The sequence below is a fragment of the Scomber scombrus genome, chromosome 21 (genome assembly GCF_963691925.1).
Source record: "Scomber scombrus chromosome 21, fScoSco1.1, whole genome shotgun sequence".
Lineage (NCBI taxonomy): Eukaryota > Metazoa > Chordata > Actinopteri > Scombriformes > Scombridae > Scomber > Scomber scombrus.
The window spans coordinates 1,345,559-1,364,818 of record NC_084990.1 but is presented as its reverse complement, the minus strand read 5'-3'; the positions used below and the strand labels follow the sequence as shown (position 1 = coordinate 1,364,818).

Below are 19,260 nucleotides of genomic sequence, written 5' to 3'. Positions count from 1 at the left end.
CTGTTTTAAACACAAATAGTGATTTCATTTAGGTTTCTTCTGTTCACTGTGTCTTATATTAACTTCATTGATAAAAAAAAATATTCAGGGTATTAGCTTTGAAAGCATTCTCACTTTACTTTTATAAAATATTTGCACAGTATTGTATATATGACATGCAACTTATTCACTACAGATTATAGCTTCTCATGAATTTTTACAGATAGCAAGAGTGAGAGCTAGCTTCCATCTTTCCTACTTCCTGCTTCCATCATTGTGCTTTAGATAATATCTTATTCTCTGGTTGGATCCACTGTGGTTTAACTTGACCCGGTCAGTAGAAAAGTGGGTGACAGTATTGGAAAAGTTTGCTTGTACATAGTTTTAGGGTACAAGCTGCACCACTCACAGTGGAGTGAACTCTGAGGTTGAAATGTGTATAGTTTGTGGATTTTATTCAACATCTTCAATCAATCTTCAGTTTAACAGCTACGGTGCAGCACTGGTTTCATGACTCTAGTGACTAACAGTGCTAACACATCAACAAAGGGAGTGAATGTGACAACATCCTGTTATTAAACCTCCACTACCTGCCTTAGAGTAACACCAAGTGAATTAAGTTATTCCTAAATTACAACAAGGAGTCTGATGTGAACTGGTATGATGGTCTGGACAATATAACAGGAACACAGCTGGATTCTTCTCAAAGGCCTCACATGGAAAGTGTATCATTTCCTGCCACACCACCTACTAAACCAAGGAATAAAATATGATTTTTCAGGACTTACATCGACACCTTTAAAACATAATGGCAGAGACATAAACATGTCATTTGGCTAAGTTACCCAGGAGACTGCTCTACTGAGGAACATTGAGGTTACTCTCAAGAGCTATTTTACAGTGGAGAAAAAAAAAATCCAGCTCCAGCCACAACTAGCTTCACCCAGTTGCTTTCTCTATTAGTCACAAAAAGTCAATCTTTGGCTCCATCTATTAAGGTTTCACTTAATGACTTACTGAATCAGTTCTGCCCATCGATGAGCTCTGCCTCATGACAAAAACTGAAAAATCGTACTAACACTGGCACTGTGCATCTATGAAATGAAGCGTGAAATGAGTGTGCCCTTCAGTGAAGGCATCCACCACATGGCGTGAATGAAGGGTGAGGCAGTGGGATAAAGGTTTAGCAGGATAAAAACACAGCCACTTTCAGTTTTTGTGGCGAGGTTTGAGCTTTGGACACCAGTCAGTATCTGGATACAGAAGGCAGTGGACTGTCTTAAACCTGCAGGATGGGAAAAGACAGAGTCAGAGAAATAGTAACAATGTTTACAAGAGAAAGTGCTAAAGGAATTTCTGTGTAAAGCAGTGTAGAGTTAATCAATTCAACTACAATCAAAGCACACTGCATGATGTACTGATTGACTGAAGACTAACCCTAACCCCGTTCCAGTCAGGTTTTTTGTTAGCAGCTGACTCGTTTAAAAACTAACGTGTAAGGATAATCTAAAATAAAGATCACATTTGTTTCTGTTAGATGTTTTGCTGTTCTGTTTTTGGACTTTTTAACCTCTAAAACAGACACAACTCCTGAGATACAGAGCACTGAGTATCTTATTAGACCCCATCTGCAAAACACTTCAACATGCAGAGCAATCCAACATTTGACATTCCAGCCATGCTTAGTTCTGGAGGCTGAACTATGATTAAACAATCACTGTTCAGGGCTGGGGTTTAGTGAACTACCACCACTGAGCAGCACATTACCATAAAAATGAGTTCAGCTTCAGAACACAGCTGATATACATGGCACCACAGGTTCATCACCTGAATGAACCAGTACTCATTTTTCATAAAAGCCTACACTTAGTTCAGTACACTCATTGAACCCTCCTTTGAATTTTCACAGATATAGTACATGATGATAAATGCTGGACTGAGCCATGGAACAGTGCAACAGATCAATGTGTTATTGTGTTTACCTTGTTGGGTCTTCAGCCAGTGAAAAGCCTCTAACAATGCTGACCACATTTCTTCTGTTCTCAAAGCCTCCGTAGCTGAGAGTCACCTGTTTGCAAAACAAGCATAAAATACAAACACATTAACTTTACTGCAGGATGCAAATCATGAATGATTTTATCTTTTAATTTCACCATCTGAGGAAAAAAACTTTAAATGAAAAGACTCAATATTCCACAGCTAGTTCTCACTCATTTCCTCAAAGTCTCTCTCTCTCTCCATATATATATAACATATTCACCTGCTCCAGCACAGTGTCGGTGGGCAGCTTCTGTAGATTCTCCAGGTGGGAGTGGAAGAGGTGTGTGTGTGTTAAAGTGACCTCCAACAGCGCCTCGATGATGTAGCCGATGGTGCAGTCGTCTGGGAGTCGGATCTTCTCTGCTGTGCTGATGAAATTCCCCAAACTGAAACCACAAGACCAAGTTTCAGCCATAACACCCATCACAGCATGTTTTCACACCCACAGTCTATTTCCAAACTCACATTCTTACACAATGAGTGAGAAAATCATTTATTACAACTGTAATTTCTTGTTTAAGCTTATTATTGTACTATTGTCTATGTGTGTCATTGTTAATGTCAGTATTTTTACTTATGAATGAGAATAAAGATGCTTTTTAAAGGCACTAACGGGTTGTGTTTTTTTTCTGCATTTACTATGGGCAACACAGGTTTTGCACTAGCAAATTAACAGTCAAGTGCAATAGCACGTTTTAGTTAAAATATGTAATTTAGGACTGTGTGGGACTGCAAAAATGTACAAATGTCAGCTGAAATCTGGGCGGAAAAGTATAACATGCAGAGCTGCTGCTGCTTTGTCTGGAGAGAGACAGAGAGGAAGGCTGTAGATTGTAGGTTTAAACATTTTTATCTTCTAGTAGTGCAAACATAAGCCTGTTTCTCTTGCCAGATACACCTAAAACATACTGTAACAAGTCAATGCACATTGTATGAGGGTTATCTCAAGACATTATTTGATCATTCTTAAGTGACTTGGGGTGCTTTCAGGCCTGGGTTCTTACATTAAAAGCAAGGCTGGATTATTTCTGACCTCAGAGTGTACAACAGTTTGAATCAGAATGGGTTGTGACCTACCTGGCCCACGGGCTCATTTTCAGAGCCAGACCTCTGCTGATACAGAAACCGGCTCCACCTGTAGCAAACCAGAACTTGACCGACACCTGAAATGAAAGGACCAGATTTGATTTGAGGTGTAGTAGCCTAAAGAAAAACAGCTATAACTGTCAATTAGTGGAGTGAGTGAATCCTGATCAGATGTAGTAACTGACCGATCCGTCACTCTTCACCCTCTCTGCAGCCTCTATGGGATGATCCAGACTGGGTCGACCCAAGTAAACGTCCTGGCTGTGGTGGTAGAAGGAGAGCAGCCGCAGAAGACTGGGCAGGATCACATAGTTATCATCATCCACATGGCAGAACCACCTGCAACACACACACACACACACGTTAAGTATAGTACCTGATAAATCCCAGAAGTCAGTTCAGGGTCAGTGTGTTGGTGAACTTGCTATCAGCTGCTAGAAATGTCTTGAGTCACTGTTCTATTGGTTATTATTAGTTAACTGCATCACTGCTGTTTAGTCTGAGGTACTGATGAGTCATCACTCACTTTTTCTGAGACTCGATGAATTTGTCGTACTCTACAGACATCTTGCAGCAGAGAGCCTGTCGGGTGTGAGCTGCTGAGCAGTTTGTGTTGATGATGTTAGCTCCTAGAGATGAGACATCAGAGGACAGCACACACACATACAGGGTCAATAAAAGGTGAGGATATTGCAAGAATAGAGAGAACATGTACTACTAGGGTGGTTGGGAAATGTACTTAAAAAAAAAAAGTTGTATTGGTTTTCAAATAGTTTCCACATAAAGGAGAAGTGTGTTAGAATCTGCAACCTCACAGCTAGATCACTAAATCCTACACACTGGTCCTTTAACACTCAAGCATATCATTGTTAAAATCTATAAAAAGTTTACATCTAGTCTATATGCTTAATTACATATGACAACTTAATACATGTAAAGATGAATTCAAGCATTTCTCTTTGGTTACTATAATAAAACTACAATATTACTATGAAAAAATAGTTCTATAAGCAAGGAGAAAAACAGCAGAGTATTACTTAATAATAACAATTAACTAAATGACATATCAAATAAACTAAGCTGTCTGTTAGTGACACTTTATCTTACCTGTATCCTAGTGTGGGGTTTGAGGTAAACAGATAAACAACACTATTAAAACCACCGACTTAAGTACCATTAGTCATTTTCATGCCTACTGCTGTGATGATAGCACCATATCCCTCCTCTTCACTTATAGTCCGTCCAGCCAATCACAGAGCCAGACTGTTATCATGGTCACAGATAGAGGTTATTGGGGTTTACATGAGCAGAATGCTCCAAACCACATAATTGGAATTCTGTGCTCTAAATGAAGATTTTATTTTGCTTAAATTAAAATGAACCAATTCTAAATCTAACCATATCAACCCAACTGACCCCAGCCTCCAGAAACATTTCACCTCAGTGTACATATACATTACTGTATCTGCACCACATTACACTGTATGTTGGTTTCAGATGATTCATATAAAGTAAATAACCTTTGAATATAACGTACATCATAAATGTTACCACTCTCCTTCCATCTGCTTTATCTGAAAAATGTGTACTTGGCTCTCTCACCAAAAATGTGAAATCCTGTTTGAGAAATGCTGGGATTATCATGTTTCACTTTATCTGTTGGGTCAATACATAATATAGTGCCAAGTGTTTGCTCATGTGGCAATGTTGGGTCTCTTTATATTAAATTAAAGAGTACGGTTTAGACCTGCTCTATGTGTAAAGTGCCTTGAGATGACTTTTGTTGTGATTTGGAGCTGTATAAATAAAGATTGATTGATTGATAATGTGGCTACATAAAAGACTGAGGGAACATTTCAGATTTCTTTTTTCTTCCTATGAGAATTGTCAAGCTTCTTACCTGTTCTCATCCGCAACTCTTTGTCTTCACCATCAGAGAATATGTAGGTCTGAAACACACAAACACACACTGTTCAAAGCAGTGCAAGCACACAAACACACATACGTTCATGCTCTGCTACAAGGAGAAGGTGTATGTTGTTATAAGATGAAGAGCAACAGTGCCAGATACAGCTACAGAGGAGCAACATTTCACACTACAATGTTATCTGTACGATGATTCCATTTTTATCAACAGGCAGTGATTCTGGAAGTCATTAGTCAAGCACAATGATCTTTTCTGTTTAGGTTCTGTTGAAAATCAACATATGAAGCTGCCAGAGTTTTAACTTACAAAAGGCACCAAGTCAACCTGCTACACTCAAACTCAAGAGTAACAAGAGAGCTGTTGAATATTCATGTTGTGGCTGACATGTCTGATTAATGAGCATCACTATTTCTATTCTGCCCCCGTCTGAGGTCTCTCAATCTCATAGTTGACATTTTTTTCTGAAGAAATGTTGATAGCATGCCAGCATCAGAGTGTTCTAGTTTCTTTAGCGTTACCAAATGGAAGAGACAAAGACGCGCTGTTCCCAGCTGTTGTTCACAGAAATGTTTCACACTTTCTGACTTGTCACAGCACAAGAAGAATTGATCACATTAGTATGGCTTCTATCCAATGTAGCAATTACTAGAGTTATTAGTTACACCTGTGTTACAAAAATCTAAATGTGGAATTTGATAAAGGTACATTCAGCTTTAATTTCACTCCACATTTCTCCCCCTGGTGATGTGTGCCCCTCCACTATGGCTGTATTTGGGAACCACTGACATACATCCATGCATCTCCTGTGACAGCCAGCATTCATCAGAAGTTAACCCTTACATACTGTTCAGGGTTGAACTTGACAACCAATTGTTTACATTTGAGAGCAGTAAAAACACCATACACACATTTCTTTTAGCTGGACTTTTCCTAATGTGACCCACAGTATATAAAAATGGAATTAGAATAATTAATAAAAAATAAATAAAAAATGTGTGCACATGTTACATATGCAAATGTACACGTTTATCAAACAAACTCCAAAATCAGCATTCAACATGTTGTTGTATTCATCATATTGTATAAAATGTTTTCCTGGACCATAAAATAGTGATTGTGAATGTCTTTTTCCCATAAGATGAATCAAACATTTATTAATGACTGATGAGGAATTTATGAATGTGAATTGGTGTAGAGAGTAGTGAGGGTTAAAAATATGTAAAATGTTATAATGTCTTTGGAAGTTTGATTCAAGCCTACATTTAAACAGGACTGAGTAAAAAAATCTGGAACTAGCCAAAACTATTATAAAACCATGTTTACACACACACACATACACACACACACACAGGGAGCTGAGTGTATCACAGTCTTGCCTCAAATTTGACCATAAATGACCATTCTTACACGAGGGAGGAATGTCAACTGCTTTATGTCTGAGACTAACCCTAACCTAACCTAACCCATTCTTGGCATATTAAATCACAGGAACAGTCATACCTGAGAGCATAGGTCACAGCTACATTTATCTGCTGCACAGTATGACCAAAACATCTGGATTCCAGTTGATGTGTGATAGTGCAGTGATTGTCTACATGGACAGTTGCAGTGCAGTCTATAGCAGGCACAGACATGCTGAGCCTCTGCAGAGCCCTGCAGGCAGGTTGTAACCTTCATACACCATCAAATGAGCTACACCCTAAAAAGACCTACTTGACCTTCTATTAAAAAACAATCCATCTGTCTTTTTATGTGAGGATACTTTTTCCACTCACAGAAGAGCTACCTGACACATTTACATTAAATAGCCACTTTTAATTTTACAGGCACTTGTAAACATGGAGGGGGGGGGCAGACTTTACTGATGTTAGAGCAGTAAAAGAAGACGGTGACAGGCCTGTGTTTAACACAGAACAGACGTACAGTGGAGGCGTTTCACAACAGAGCTGGACTTAGAGCCAGTGTGAGCCGAGCTGTTGATACTGGGAGCATAAACTGAGCTGGAACTCCTCCACCCTCTGTGACTGTGACATTTCTGAAGTGGGGCAGTTTTAAAGCTCCTTCTCACCACACTGAGGCTCTTTGTCTGGCAGTGGGACTTACTAATTGCTCCTAACAGCTCTCAATACAGAGCTGTCCACAGTGCTTTCTGTGTTGGCTACTTTAACTTTATACAAAGTACTTAAGACTACTCTAATCTAAAGCCTGGCTCCTTTCACATTTGACTTGGTGTGTGTGCTGGAAACAGGCTGTGTCCTGTTGGTGGATAAATATTAATCATTTTGGACATGTCGGTATACATCTTCAATTGTCTGTTTTGTTGTTGTTAATTATAGAATGCTTCTCTGCAACCCCCCAACTGCTCAAACACATCATCTTCATTCTTCAACTTAAGTAAAACAAAGTCAGTTTATGACACCTGCAGCACAGTCATAGTCAGAGACTCAGTACAAAGTCAAATGTTGTAGACAAGATCATTGAAAGCTCAACAAAGCCTTGGGTCTTTCTTTCACCCTCATTCACTACCACCTATATAACTATTACTAATAGACACTCATTAGTGTACTCTATAGAGAGAAATATGTGCAAGTCAAGAAAATACATTGCTAATTGGGGAGCTACCACACAGTGTGCCAACCTGCTCATCAGAGCCACAGCCGCCAGAATATTGAATACACAGAATATTGGCCACTACTCATTAATTTGTCTTGTCATTAGAAATCTTGGTGAATTTCAGTCCTTGTTTAGGAACAGCCCTACCAAGACATTTTTAACCCAACCACAGAAATTCTGTCCACCAGCCACACATTTCAGCAAACAGAATTTGGGTAAAACTGGTGTGCATGCTCTATGGAAAGAACAAAGACCAAAATCTGAAAGACTGATCAATGCAATCACATATTTACACATAACTCGAGATGCTTTTGAGCGATCCTGACTAAACTCACTGGTTTCATTCAAATCTGATGAAGGAGGGATGAATGGTGGAACTTTTGAGTGTGCAATTATTGAAATTCTGCAGGCTCTGTGATGATGAAACAAATGTGTGATTGGTGTCACTTCTTCTTTAAACAGAATGTAACTAGCTGAAGTGACTTTGTTAAGCCATCAGTGAGGTCATCAGTGTAGAGCGTTTTTCTAGAGAAAAAAAAAAGTTCCCTTTTTACAAGAAAAACAACAAAAATGCTTCTATAACAAGTTCTTCCCCATTTAAAGAGAGCACGATTCATCAACTTTCCATTATTCTCTGCTCTCTAAGGACTTCTCTTTCAGGTTGGCTTAAACATGGAGCTTTACTCTTCATTGTTGAGCTTGGACACAGCAACTGACAAAACATTCTCCCCTCAAGGAAAAATGACTCAACTGATCTTCATCAGCAGATGACATTGTTACTGAAGTGCAGATGTTTAAGACATTAAGGACTTCTTATTCATTTTGGTTTAAAAGTTGACTTTAACAAAGTCACAGATGAACTGTTAAACTCAAGCATGAAGCTGCTCTGTGCTGCGGTCAGTGATGGGTGTGTATGGTGATTGGTAGAACACAGATTGTTTGAGTTCATCACAGTTTCAGCTTCCTCTGGAACATTTACTCACATTTTTAATATGATGGTTAAACACAATTAATCTATAGTGACGTCAATAAACAATGCTAGAAGGGGTTTCTGGCGTGAACTAGATGCAGGGTGAAGTCAAGATTTATCTTTTAAAAAAGTCCTGTGGTTCCACTAAATGTCAATGAGGACAAACTCTAACCGCACCAGCGAGGAATCTCTGGTGGTGATGAAGCAACACCCTGAGGCAAGAGCTAGATTTATTAACACTAGCATCAGTGTAGAAACCTAAATCCAACAGTGGTGGACTCCACATTGTTGAGAAGGCCTCTGCTCCCTGAGGAACACGTTTATATAAGAGCTTATTTATTTTAAAGATCTGCTGTCAGTGTGCAACTGAACGCTTTACCGATCACAATACATGCATTATTATGGATCGCACCCCTGGCAGCGATTTTGGATGGTTCAGCTGATGGGTAACGTGAGTTCTAGAGAGTGGTTATGTTTCTAAATGACCACAGGATTGAGCAAACACTTTGTTTAAGTGGTGTTTTGCATTGGGAGCTGTACTTGATTTATTTGTGTTGAAACTATGTTAAAAAGTAAGCTGAAGACTGTAACTAACAATCATTTTCATCACTAATTAATCTTTTGCTTTTTTTAAAAAAATGAATCTATACAGCATCAGCAGATTGTGAAACACGTCCTTCACAAATCCTGTTCTTCAAAATGTGACTTAACTCATTCAGGCTAAAATGATCCTGTTCATTCTCATCCAGCTAATGCGACTCTTTACACTGTCAGAGGATTGACTTGTTCATCATAGATTAAGTCGTCTTGAATGATGTTCTCTTATTTTGAAAAAAATGTATATAAATGTCCCTATACATTTATAATAACCCTAACCAGTGACTGATTATGTGTGCACAATTACACATTTATCACCATATGCCATTCTTTCAAAAAATGTACTTGGTAGTGTATCTGAAATATATAAATATAACTTTATATATAACTTCATATTCATAACCCAGTATTCCTATTCTGTTTCAGTCAAAGTACAGAAAATCTGTACTTGTCATGAAAGAACCTTTCATACATGAGCTAGAAAAAAGTCCAACTACTGCAGCTCCCAATGCAGGTAGATTCAATAAGATACCACGAGTCAGTGCTCTTCTTCAGACTAAAGATCAATTAGATAGTCATCATCTTAAGTCCACCAATTGACTTAAGATGTCACTTTTACATCATCATCATCACCATGGCATCAGACCTCTAAGGAGTCATTTGTATCTGAAAACCAGGTCATATTTGGGGGTTCACCTTAAAAAGTGTTGCTCCTCATCCTTCTAACTGTGAATGAGCTTTTTGTCTATTTTAGTTTTAGCTGGTTTGGATTTTCTAACTTGTTGCTATGACAACAGTTATAAACACATTTAAGCCAACAATAACTTCATAATCCTGGCCTTTGACAAATCATCAGTATCCAAGTTATTGGCGTATGAACAACAGGGGACAGAGCTCTCTCTCTCTCTCTCTCTCTCTCTCTCTCTCTCTCTCTCTCTCTCTCTCTCTCTCTCTCTCTCTCTCTCTCTCTCTCTCTCTCTCTCTCTCTCTCTCTCTCTCTCTCTCTCTCTCTCTCTCTCTCTCTCTCTCTCTCTCTCTCTCTCTCTCTCTCTCTATATATATATATCTATCTATGGACACTGCCTGGCCAAAAAAAAAAGTTGCCACCCAAAAAAAAAATCCATCCAGTGTTGCATTCATTTTTCGGACCACTGTGCACAGCCTTCTCCAGCACATCCCAAAGATTCTCAATGGGGTTGAGGTCTGGACTCAGTGGTGGCCAATCCATGTGTGAAAATGATGTCTCATGTTCCCTGAACCAGTCTTTCACTATTTGAGCCAGATGAATCCTGGCATTGTCATCTTGGAATATGCCCGTGCCATCAGGGGGAAAAAATCCATTGATGGAATAACCTGGTCATTCAGTATATTCAGGTAGTCAGTAGTCAGTAGCCTTAAGAAAACCACTAATCAGTGAAGCTATCTGAAAAAAAGGCTTCGATTTGCTAGGGAGCATAAAGATTGGACACTGGAGCAATGGAAGAAGGTCATGTGGTCTGTTGAGTTCAGATTGACCCTGTTCCAGAGTGATGGGCGCATCAGGGTAAGAAGAGAGGCAGATGAAGTGATGCACCTATCATGCCTAGTGCCTACTGTACAAGCCTGTGGGGGCAGTGCTATGATCTGGGGTTGCTGCAGTTGGTCAGGTCTAGGTTCAGCAACATTATGAGCCCAAAGAATGAGGTCAGCTGACTACCTGAATATACTGAATGACAATGCCAGGATTCATCAGGCTTAAAACTTCATTTTCACACATGGATTGGCCACCACAGAGTCCAGACGGCTTTGCGCAGTGGTCAGACTCTCCCATCATCAATACAAGATCTTGGTGAAAAATTAATGCAACACTGGACGGAAATAAATCTTGTGACATTGCAGAAGCTTATCGAAACAATGCCACAGCGCATGCGTGCCGTAAGCAAAGCTAAAGGCGGTCCAACGAAATATTAGCGTGTGTGACCTTTTTTTATTTGCTTTAACTAGTCTAAGCCTTTATATATAATGACTGATCATGTGTGCACAAAAATAATCATAATATTCAACTAAGTCCATGGTTACCTAGGGATACAGTAGGGCTGGGCAATTCATCGAAAAAATAATCGAAATCGACATTTAGAAACTCTAATCGACTTAATCTTGTTCATGTCAATTAATGGTGGTGTTCACTGTTGCCATGACAGTAAAGGTTGCATATCTTTAGGGAATGTGAAAACTTGTCTCCAGTGATCATTTTAACCCAAACCATGATCTGTTCATAGTTCTAATCAACTAGACATTAACCACAGCGTCACATCTTAAAACATCATTATTACACTTCATCGTTCATTAATCGTAATCGAGGTTAAAGGTTCAATTAATCGTGATTTAGATTTTTGCCATAATCGCCCAGCCCTAGGATACATACAATATTCAACTATGTGCAATATGCAAAATACTGTGAAACCATGTCAACCCTATTATGTTACTTTGTTCACTGTTACATTTTTGTTCCTGTCACTGTGTCTGTCATGTACAGTACTGTAAGTTGTTCATGTGCAGCTGTATTCTGCACTTTTAGCCCAGACTCATTTCCTTCGGGACAATAAAGTAAAGTTAATCTTAACTTATCTTTAAGTACTACAGTGTTTGATTGACTGTGTGTAAGTGTAATATGATAGCATTGTGCTGCTCAGCCTTCAGGTTGTCCCTACAGTGAGCACTGTGCAGATAGAGAACTACTGTAGTAGTTATTCAGTCCAGTAAATCCTCTGTGTTTACAACATTACCAACTGCTGTTTCCTTTTTTTAATGAGCTTTCCTGTCTTCCATGGGCCCACTGGTTTCAGTTCAGGTTAGTGTATCAAAACCAACTGAATGAAACCAAAATAAAACCTAGTGTGTGCTGAAAGTTGAAGTCATTTTATCATTATCATCATAGTGTTTAAATGACGGAGTGATCTGTGAATCCTTCCTGGTGGTGCATTCACATGCTGATAAGAAGGTTTGATGACAGAATAGCTGATACAAATACTTATCAGACATGAACGTCCAAAACTTGATTTTGACAGTTGTACTGAATGACCTATGACCATTCAGTACAACTTTCAGTACGTGTGCTCTTATTGGATAATCAGCGCTGGAAAATCTGGCTACCAGTCAGTAAACAAACTGTAGTTAGTGAGGCCTTAACTGTAAAGTGATGCTTTAACAAGAAAATATCAGAGGGTATAAATCTGCCATGAACAGGACATGTTGGAGTGAGGCAGTGATGCTGTGGGCCAGCTGACATGATGAACTTGTGCATCCCTTCTAGCTAGAATATTTTGTCCATCCAATCCAATACTCACCAGTATAACACAGAACTAGACAGGAGGAATAGCTACAATATTGAAAAGAGTTGCAGGATAAAAGATTGTTTTACCAGTGAAATCATGAGTACATGAGTTAGAAATGCAGATGTGTGTTTTGTAGGGTGAAGCACTGCATTTTAAAAGATGGGTGCATTACCTTAACATTTCATTTAGAAAAGTGAATGGAACTGAAGAATCCTGCAAAAGACACACATAAATCCATCTCACCTGTTCTTTAGCTTTGGAAACCCAGGTCTGAATCAGCAGCTCCAGTCTGGACTTGTGGTACTTCCTGGTGGTCTTCACTGCAATAAAAATGTCCTTTAACTCTAACACGTCCCGTGACCTGGAGCTTGAAAGCCCTCCAACCTTCCCTCGATGTGGAGCCCCTCTTTCTGGGTTTCTTTTGGAGTCTGTGCCTTTTTTGTCATTGTGGTTATCATTTATGTTCATTTCAGTCTCCCCCTGCAACACCGAGCTCCTGTTCAGTCCTGTGGTCCAGTCAGTGTCCCCGACATGGCTGGACACTGCAGGAACCCCACTGTGCTGTGAGGTGTAGGTTGAGGCCTTGCCCGCCTGTGCAGGTCTGACCCGGGGTCGGGGATGAGGCAGGTCCACATGGCGAGCTTGGGGCTGGAGTGCCGGGATGAGCAGAAGCAGGAGGCCACAGAAGACGAGGGAAAATAGGAAGCAGAACTTACTGACACCCACTGAAGCTATGTGCATCCTGACGGGCCGATGGAGCAGGTTCATCAGCCTCCAGGGCTGCAGTCACTGCCAACTCCACCCTGTCCCATCCTCACACCATCACATGGAACCCTGCACACAAGAGCAAGATTCAACACACATATTTACAGGCAAGTTCAAGCTCTAATAAAGAACATTTTCACATGATAGAAAAAAAAGGCTGAGATATTTTACTTCTGAAAGCTGTTAAATACATGCTCCATTCATCTTCAGTTTTAACTCATGAACCTCTGACAGGGACTGAGTCTTGTTTTCTAACATTTTTATCAGTAAAACTACATTTGTAAAGTTTATAAATGAGAATATCAGGGTTCAATATGTTCACTGCCCAACCTCTTATTTATTTATCAACCTTTATTTTACCTCAAAAGATCATTGAGGAGGAATCCTCATTTACACAAAACAATATTAGGTAAAAGAAAAGAGAGAAATAAAAGAAAATATTAGGAAAAATAAAATAATATGAAATAAAACAATGAATAAATACAGTTGAACAATCAAGATACAGTGAAGTAAAAAACATTTACAATCAAATAAAACAAGGTCTGAGATAAGGCTTTTGAACAGCTAATCTAATGTTAAGGCCTTTTGCAGATTGTTGGATGTGTAAGGTGCATTATTATAAGAGACCCCCCCCCCCCCATTTTGGTTCTGACTAATGGAATATAGAGCAACAACCAATTCTGTGATGGAGTACCAATATAGTGTGACTTCAGGTCCTTCAACCACTTCACCTTTATCAAATGAGGATTTAAGCTGCTCCATAAAAAACTATTTGTGGTCTGTGTGGAATAATTACAATGGAAGGTAAGCTGTAATAGATGGAGATGATTGTTTGATTCCAGGTGCATTATTATCTACTGTGGTACCACTTTTTGATACTGGGCATCACTTTCCACAAAACGCCGTGGCAAGATGAGTATTAAACTGCAGCTCTTCATCTTCCAGCTCACATTCTTCCCCTGCAGTATACAGCAGTGCAGACTGGTGTGTCCACATCTGGTTCTGCAGTCCAGTTTTATTGAACACTTAAAGCATTGCTAAGTTCGGTTGCAAATGTATTACATTTTCAAAATAAAAGTTTCCTACCAGCCAAACACTGAGAAATTATTTTTGTGAATCAGCTAAAAGAAATGTAGATGCTTTTATTATGAAGCAGCAATTGGAAACGCTTTCCTTTAACCCTCACATACTGTTCATACTTTGACTCATAATTAGTCTCTACAAAATTCCCCATCAGTCATTAATACATATTTGATCAATGTTTAATGAAGCTGCTACTTACTGTAAAGTCCCACTGTAGGACCAATAAAGCAATATATTATCTTATATGTACAGTTGCATATTATAAAATATATATATATCAGCTGTAGAAAAATTTAAAAAAAAGATGCATTCTAGTTCTGTTTTTTATACAGTGGGTCACATTAGGATAAAATAAATGTGTATATGGAGTTTTTAAAGCTCTCAAATGTAACAAATGTAACCCTGAACAGTATGTAAGGGTTAAGCTACCTCACTATCACAATAAAAGCCCCCTCCCAAAAAATGCATCCCTGTAACTACTTCACAAGAAAAGTCATCTTCAGCTATTTTGAATTTCCCTCTTTTCAAATGTGACTGTTTGATGTTTTCTGTTGGCCGTTGTAAATAGAATATATTTAGGTGTTAGGGGCTATAGATCTGGTCACTTTAGCCTCTGGGAAATTCAGACATTTAACAGTTGATAGATTATTCAGATATACAGAAAATAATGACATAAGTATGATCAGATATGTCTCATCTGACTTATGTCATAGTTTTGACTGAAAGAAAGTGATGCATCATCAGAGTTAAGCAGCATACTGTAGACAACACACTGTGTTCACTGTTTTTATAGGGGTGCTGTTTCAAGTGAACTTCTGACCTGCCACAAGGACAAAGATGTGGACGTTTGGAAGGGGAACAGAGAAGAAAGCAGGGACAAATCATTTCATGTAATATAATGATTTAAAAAAAAAAAAAACTAAATTACTTCTAATCAGAAACAGCTGGAATGCATATTTAGAATATCCAGTCCACCAGACAAACATCTGTTTAGGCAGACTGCGGGTGCAGATATACATTCATTAAATAAAAGCAGCTTCTCCATCAGTGTTTAAAGGTTGATCTGTGGATCTGTTTCCCTGCACTGGCCTGCAGTGTGGAGCCATGCTTCCACTGAGAGGCTTTCTACAATGAATCCATGTTGATCCATGAAATGAGGAAGGCTAGTAGCTAATCCGCCTAGAACATCATCATAATCTCTGCACCTGATGGTTTACTTGCGGATAATGCTTTTAATTATTAAATGGCATCAGTTGATCTAGCTGTGCTCTGTATCACAGCTGTGCCACTTTAGTTTAAAACAATTATTTAAGATCTCCTTTAAACGCTATGTTGTTAAAATGTGACACAACTGATTCTAAGCATCAGAGACAAACACTTCAATTCCAGATAAGGACAATTGACCAAGAACTCCATGTTTGACTATTTAAACACTACTACATTCCTACATGGTTAAAGTTCCTCTGGCTCTACAGACGGCAACGTAACAATCTCACTCTCAATGGAAAAGTTTGAAGAGATAAAACTTAACAAAGAAAGACTTACCATGAGATATCACAGAACACATTTCACTTCTTTTTTTCCAATGTAACACTTTTGAGTGAGTGTGGGAACCTCAGGGAAGCATACAGCAATAACCCTGCTAGCTTACTTGGAAAAACAATCGTCAGTTTGGACGCAGTTGAATGATGAATACCGCCGGACGCAGCGGCTGCTCCACTCAGTCTTTTCCTTTATGTTCCGCTGTTTAAACTTTAAAGTTTTCCTTGTTCCTCTTCTGTCCTCCAGGATCTGACCTACGGCCTTGTTTAGCGTTCAGGACGATATGAAGAAGAGGTACGAACAGGTTACCTCTACTACCAGCGGTTGCTCTGCTCGCTCTGTCCCGTACAGCTATTGTCAAGCTATTCGTACTTCCGGTGAAAATCTTAGAAAATAAAAGGTGAATTGAAGCATAACACGTACCAAGCATTCAGAAAGGTCGAAAAATGAAAACTGTTGTCACTTTCTGTAATATTGGTAAACAGTTAATAACTTCCAATTTCATTAAATATCTTATTCTGATCCACAATATCCCCCTATTTTTGGTCTATATTAGACACTGTTATAGAGCTGTATGTAACAAAGGCAACACAACGGAATGATGCTAATTGTAACAATGCTTATTTTACTTTTACGGCCATTTAGGCCTGTGCAAAACCGATAACCTTGCGCAATTCACTCAATGCTCAACGTTTAAATTTTGCTTTTATAATCAAAAATATACTTCCGGTGTTGGCTAACTCTCGTGGGCTTGACGTATCTCTCGGTTGCTCTGGTTATTGTTTGTTGAAGCGATTTCTCTCAGTTGCAGCTTCGCGCCCTCTGCTGGTTGTGATAACGCAGTACATCACCAGCATGGTGTGAGGCTGCTTCACCTTCTGAATATTATGGAATCAATTCATCATGTATTCTCTGCGTACAGTGTATTCAGAATTTTGCCTGACTGATGGCAACATCTCTAACCAAAAAGATAACAGCATCAACATGTAGCATCAGAGATCAATGAGAGATATTACTGAAGACATTAGATGTAACATACACATAGCAGTCTACACACACGTTTCACTTCCCTTATTATCACACCACTACTGTTAATCTGATCTGTTTGTATCTTGCAATACTCATGCCATTATCAAACACTCCATGATCAGAAATAATACAGAATATAAATGAAAATGATAATATCACCCACTGTACCCACATCTGTTTAGTTTGCTGCCATCAATACTCATTACAACATCAGATATGTATTAACCTGTCTATGAAAATTAACTAATTTCCTCCCATTAAGAGTAACACTTGCTACCAGAGCATCATAGTTAATGTCCTTTCTTATGCTGTTGTTTATTTGGAGGACAAGAAGAGGATAAACAAGCTGATCCAGAAAGCACGCTCTATCATTTGCTCATCACCAGATTTCTTGGAAGTTGTTTTAGAAAACAGAACAAGAACAAAGTTGAGAGGCATTCTAAAATATGAAAAACATCCACTCAATAGTGTCTTGAGTGGACTGAACGGCTCTTTTAGTGCAGGGCTGCTTATGTCCCGATGCTCAACAGAAACATTGGGACTCCTTTGTGTCTACTGCAGTGAAGCTTTTCAGTGACATGCTAGACCATTAAGTAGCCTTACTAATTATTTATTTCTGTTGGCTGTTAGGTCTTTTGTATTCTTATTTGATCTTTGTTAGCACTTGAAGGAGTTTTTATTGCCTTATGTTTAAGTAGCACATTACTTACCATGCTTCCAGTGTTTTATCCTGGCTTAGTTTGTCTTTCTTCTAGTGTTTATGTTTTTCTTGCTTTTGTCATATGTGTTTGCATTCAGTTTATCCTTTGGGGATCCATAAATGATGTCTAATCTAATCTAAAAAGCTGTTTTAGGAAATGATTGCACCTTTTTTTAAATGAATTTTTTTAAAACTATATATTTGTGACCTGTTTTGAAAGATGTATGTCTTCAGTGGGAACCATTGTGCTAAGAGTCACATACAGCATAGGCAACTCCATGTTAAAATTTTGAGTTGTTGTCAGTGAGAAAAATACAGAATAATACCAGCCTTATCCTTTAATTGGGTTGGAAATGAATGGCTCTGCTGAAGCCCATCGATTCCCTGAGACAATAATTCTACATTTAGTTTTTACAATTAGAAAGGTTTTCTTGATTGGGCCCCTTGGACCTGTTTGTGTTTATGTCATTCAAATATGGATTTAGTCATTTGTTTCTTTATCACCACCTTTGCAGAAGTCAAATAGGTTTATTAAACAACAGATATTGAATCTTCAAACACATCAATTAGAAATGTGAGTTGATAACAGAATGTTAATCATGACCAGATTGTTCTGCTGTCTTCATTTTGACCAAAAAAAAAAGTGTTTTTTTGTATTTTCACATTTATTGGTAGAGATAGGTAGACAGAAAATGAGGAGAGAGGGGGATGACTTGAATTTAAATGAGGGCATTGCAGGCTATATGGTATACACCTTAACCAGAAAAGCAAGTGGGGTGCCCAACATTTGCTTTTTTATTAACCATAACATGATCTTTCCTTAACCTTAACTGTACTATAGTTGTCATGAACAGAGAGTAGAATCTAGTAGAGTCTTTCATTGTATTATTGTATTAGATGTAAAAAAAAAAACATTGTCATGCAAGGCAAGATTTTGCAGCATGATCCAATATCAACGTTCTTGTTGGTTTGCATGTATGTGGTCTTGAGTGCTCATAGAACTGAAAAACATTGAAAACTCAACACTAACTTGTATTTGTAGTATGCTGCAGTCACTCTGAATAATCCACATGTGACTCAACAGTTTTCATAGGGACTATCTCTTCAATAGAAACCCTGCTGACATTAAGACCGGTGGATTATCCAGAGTGATTCTCGATAGACACTAATACTGACTACTGTTGAATTTGTGAAAATGCATATTTTAAATACTTTGTTCACCACAAATGAAAATTCATTAAACATCAGTTGTACGGTTATCACATGATTCTAAAGTTGATATCTCATAACCGTAACATATAAACTTTTTTAAAGATTTGCATCTTCAGTTGGAAACAATGGGCTATGAAGTTCTACAGCTCCAAAACAGAAACTAGATGCATAGTTAGATCCTGCTAGAGCTAAGGAAATGTTTGGATGAGCTGACCCTTTAAGAATAGCAGCCTGGTGCTACTTCCTCTATGTAGAAATTGTCATGTTCAACTTATACATGTAGAATATACTGTATTAATCAGCTCTGTAAAATAAAATAACTTTCCTCTATATACAATTATCTTGTCAAAGTAGGTATTTAAAAGAAATTCTGTACATTCAACTAGCTTGTGAGCAGCTGTCA

At 38.5% G+C, this 19,260-nt stretch overlaps 1 protein-coding gene across 1 annotated transcript; it reads right to left on the bottom strand.

Annotated features, from left to right (window-relative positions):
* Nucleotides 1-1,090: 1,090 nt before the first annotated feature.
* Nucleotides 1,091-16,219, bottom strand: rfng (RFNG O-fucosylpeptide 3-beta-N-acetylglucosaminyltransferase). The gene is made up of 9 exons (XM_062442874.1): nucleotides 15,920-16,219; nucleotides 12,770-13,360; nucleotides 5,006-5,054; nucleotides 3,632-3,734; nucleotides 3,291-3,444; nucleotides 3,097-3,182; nucleotides 2,240-2,405; nucleotides 1,962-2,047; nucleotides 1,091-1,264 (listed from the first exon to the last, which is right to left on the bottom strand). The coding sequence occupies exons 2-9, from the start codon at nucleotides 13,292-13,294 to the stop codon at nucleotides 1,189-1,191; spliced, it is 1,245 nt and encodes a 414-aa protein (XP_062298858.1). The 5' UTR covers nucleotides 13,295-13,360; nucleotides 15,920-16,219; the 3' UTR covers nucleotides 1,091-1,188.
* Between the last annotated feature and the right edge of the window lie 3,041 nt (nucleotides 16,220-19,260).

Coding starts and splice junctions, on each gene's coding strand:
- rfng (XM_062442874.1), bottom strand. CDS start 13,294: ATGAACCTGCTCCATCGGCCCGTCAGGATGCACATAGCTTCAGTGGGT. Junction 5,055..12,769: donor TTTCCAAAGCTAAAGAACAG/GTGAGATGGATT, acceptor TGTGTGTTTCAG/ACCTACATATTCTCTGATGG. Junction 2,406..3,096: donor AAAATGAGCCCGTGGGCCAG/GTAGGTCACAAC, acceptor TTGTGGTTTCAG/TTTGGGGAATTTCATCAGCA.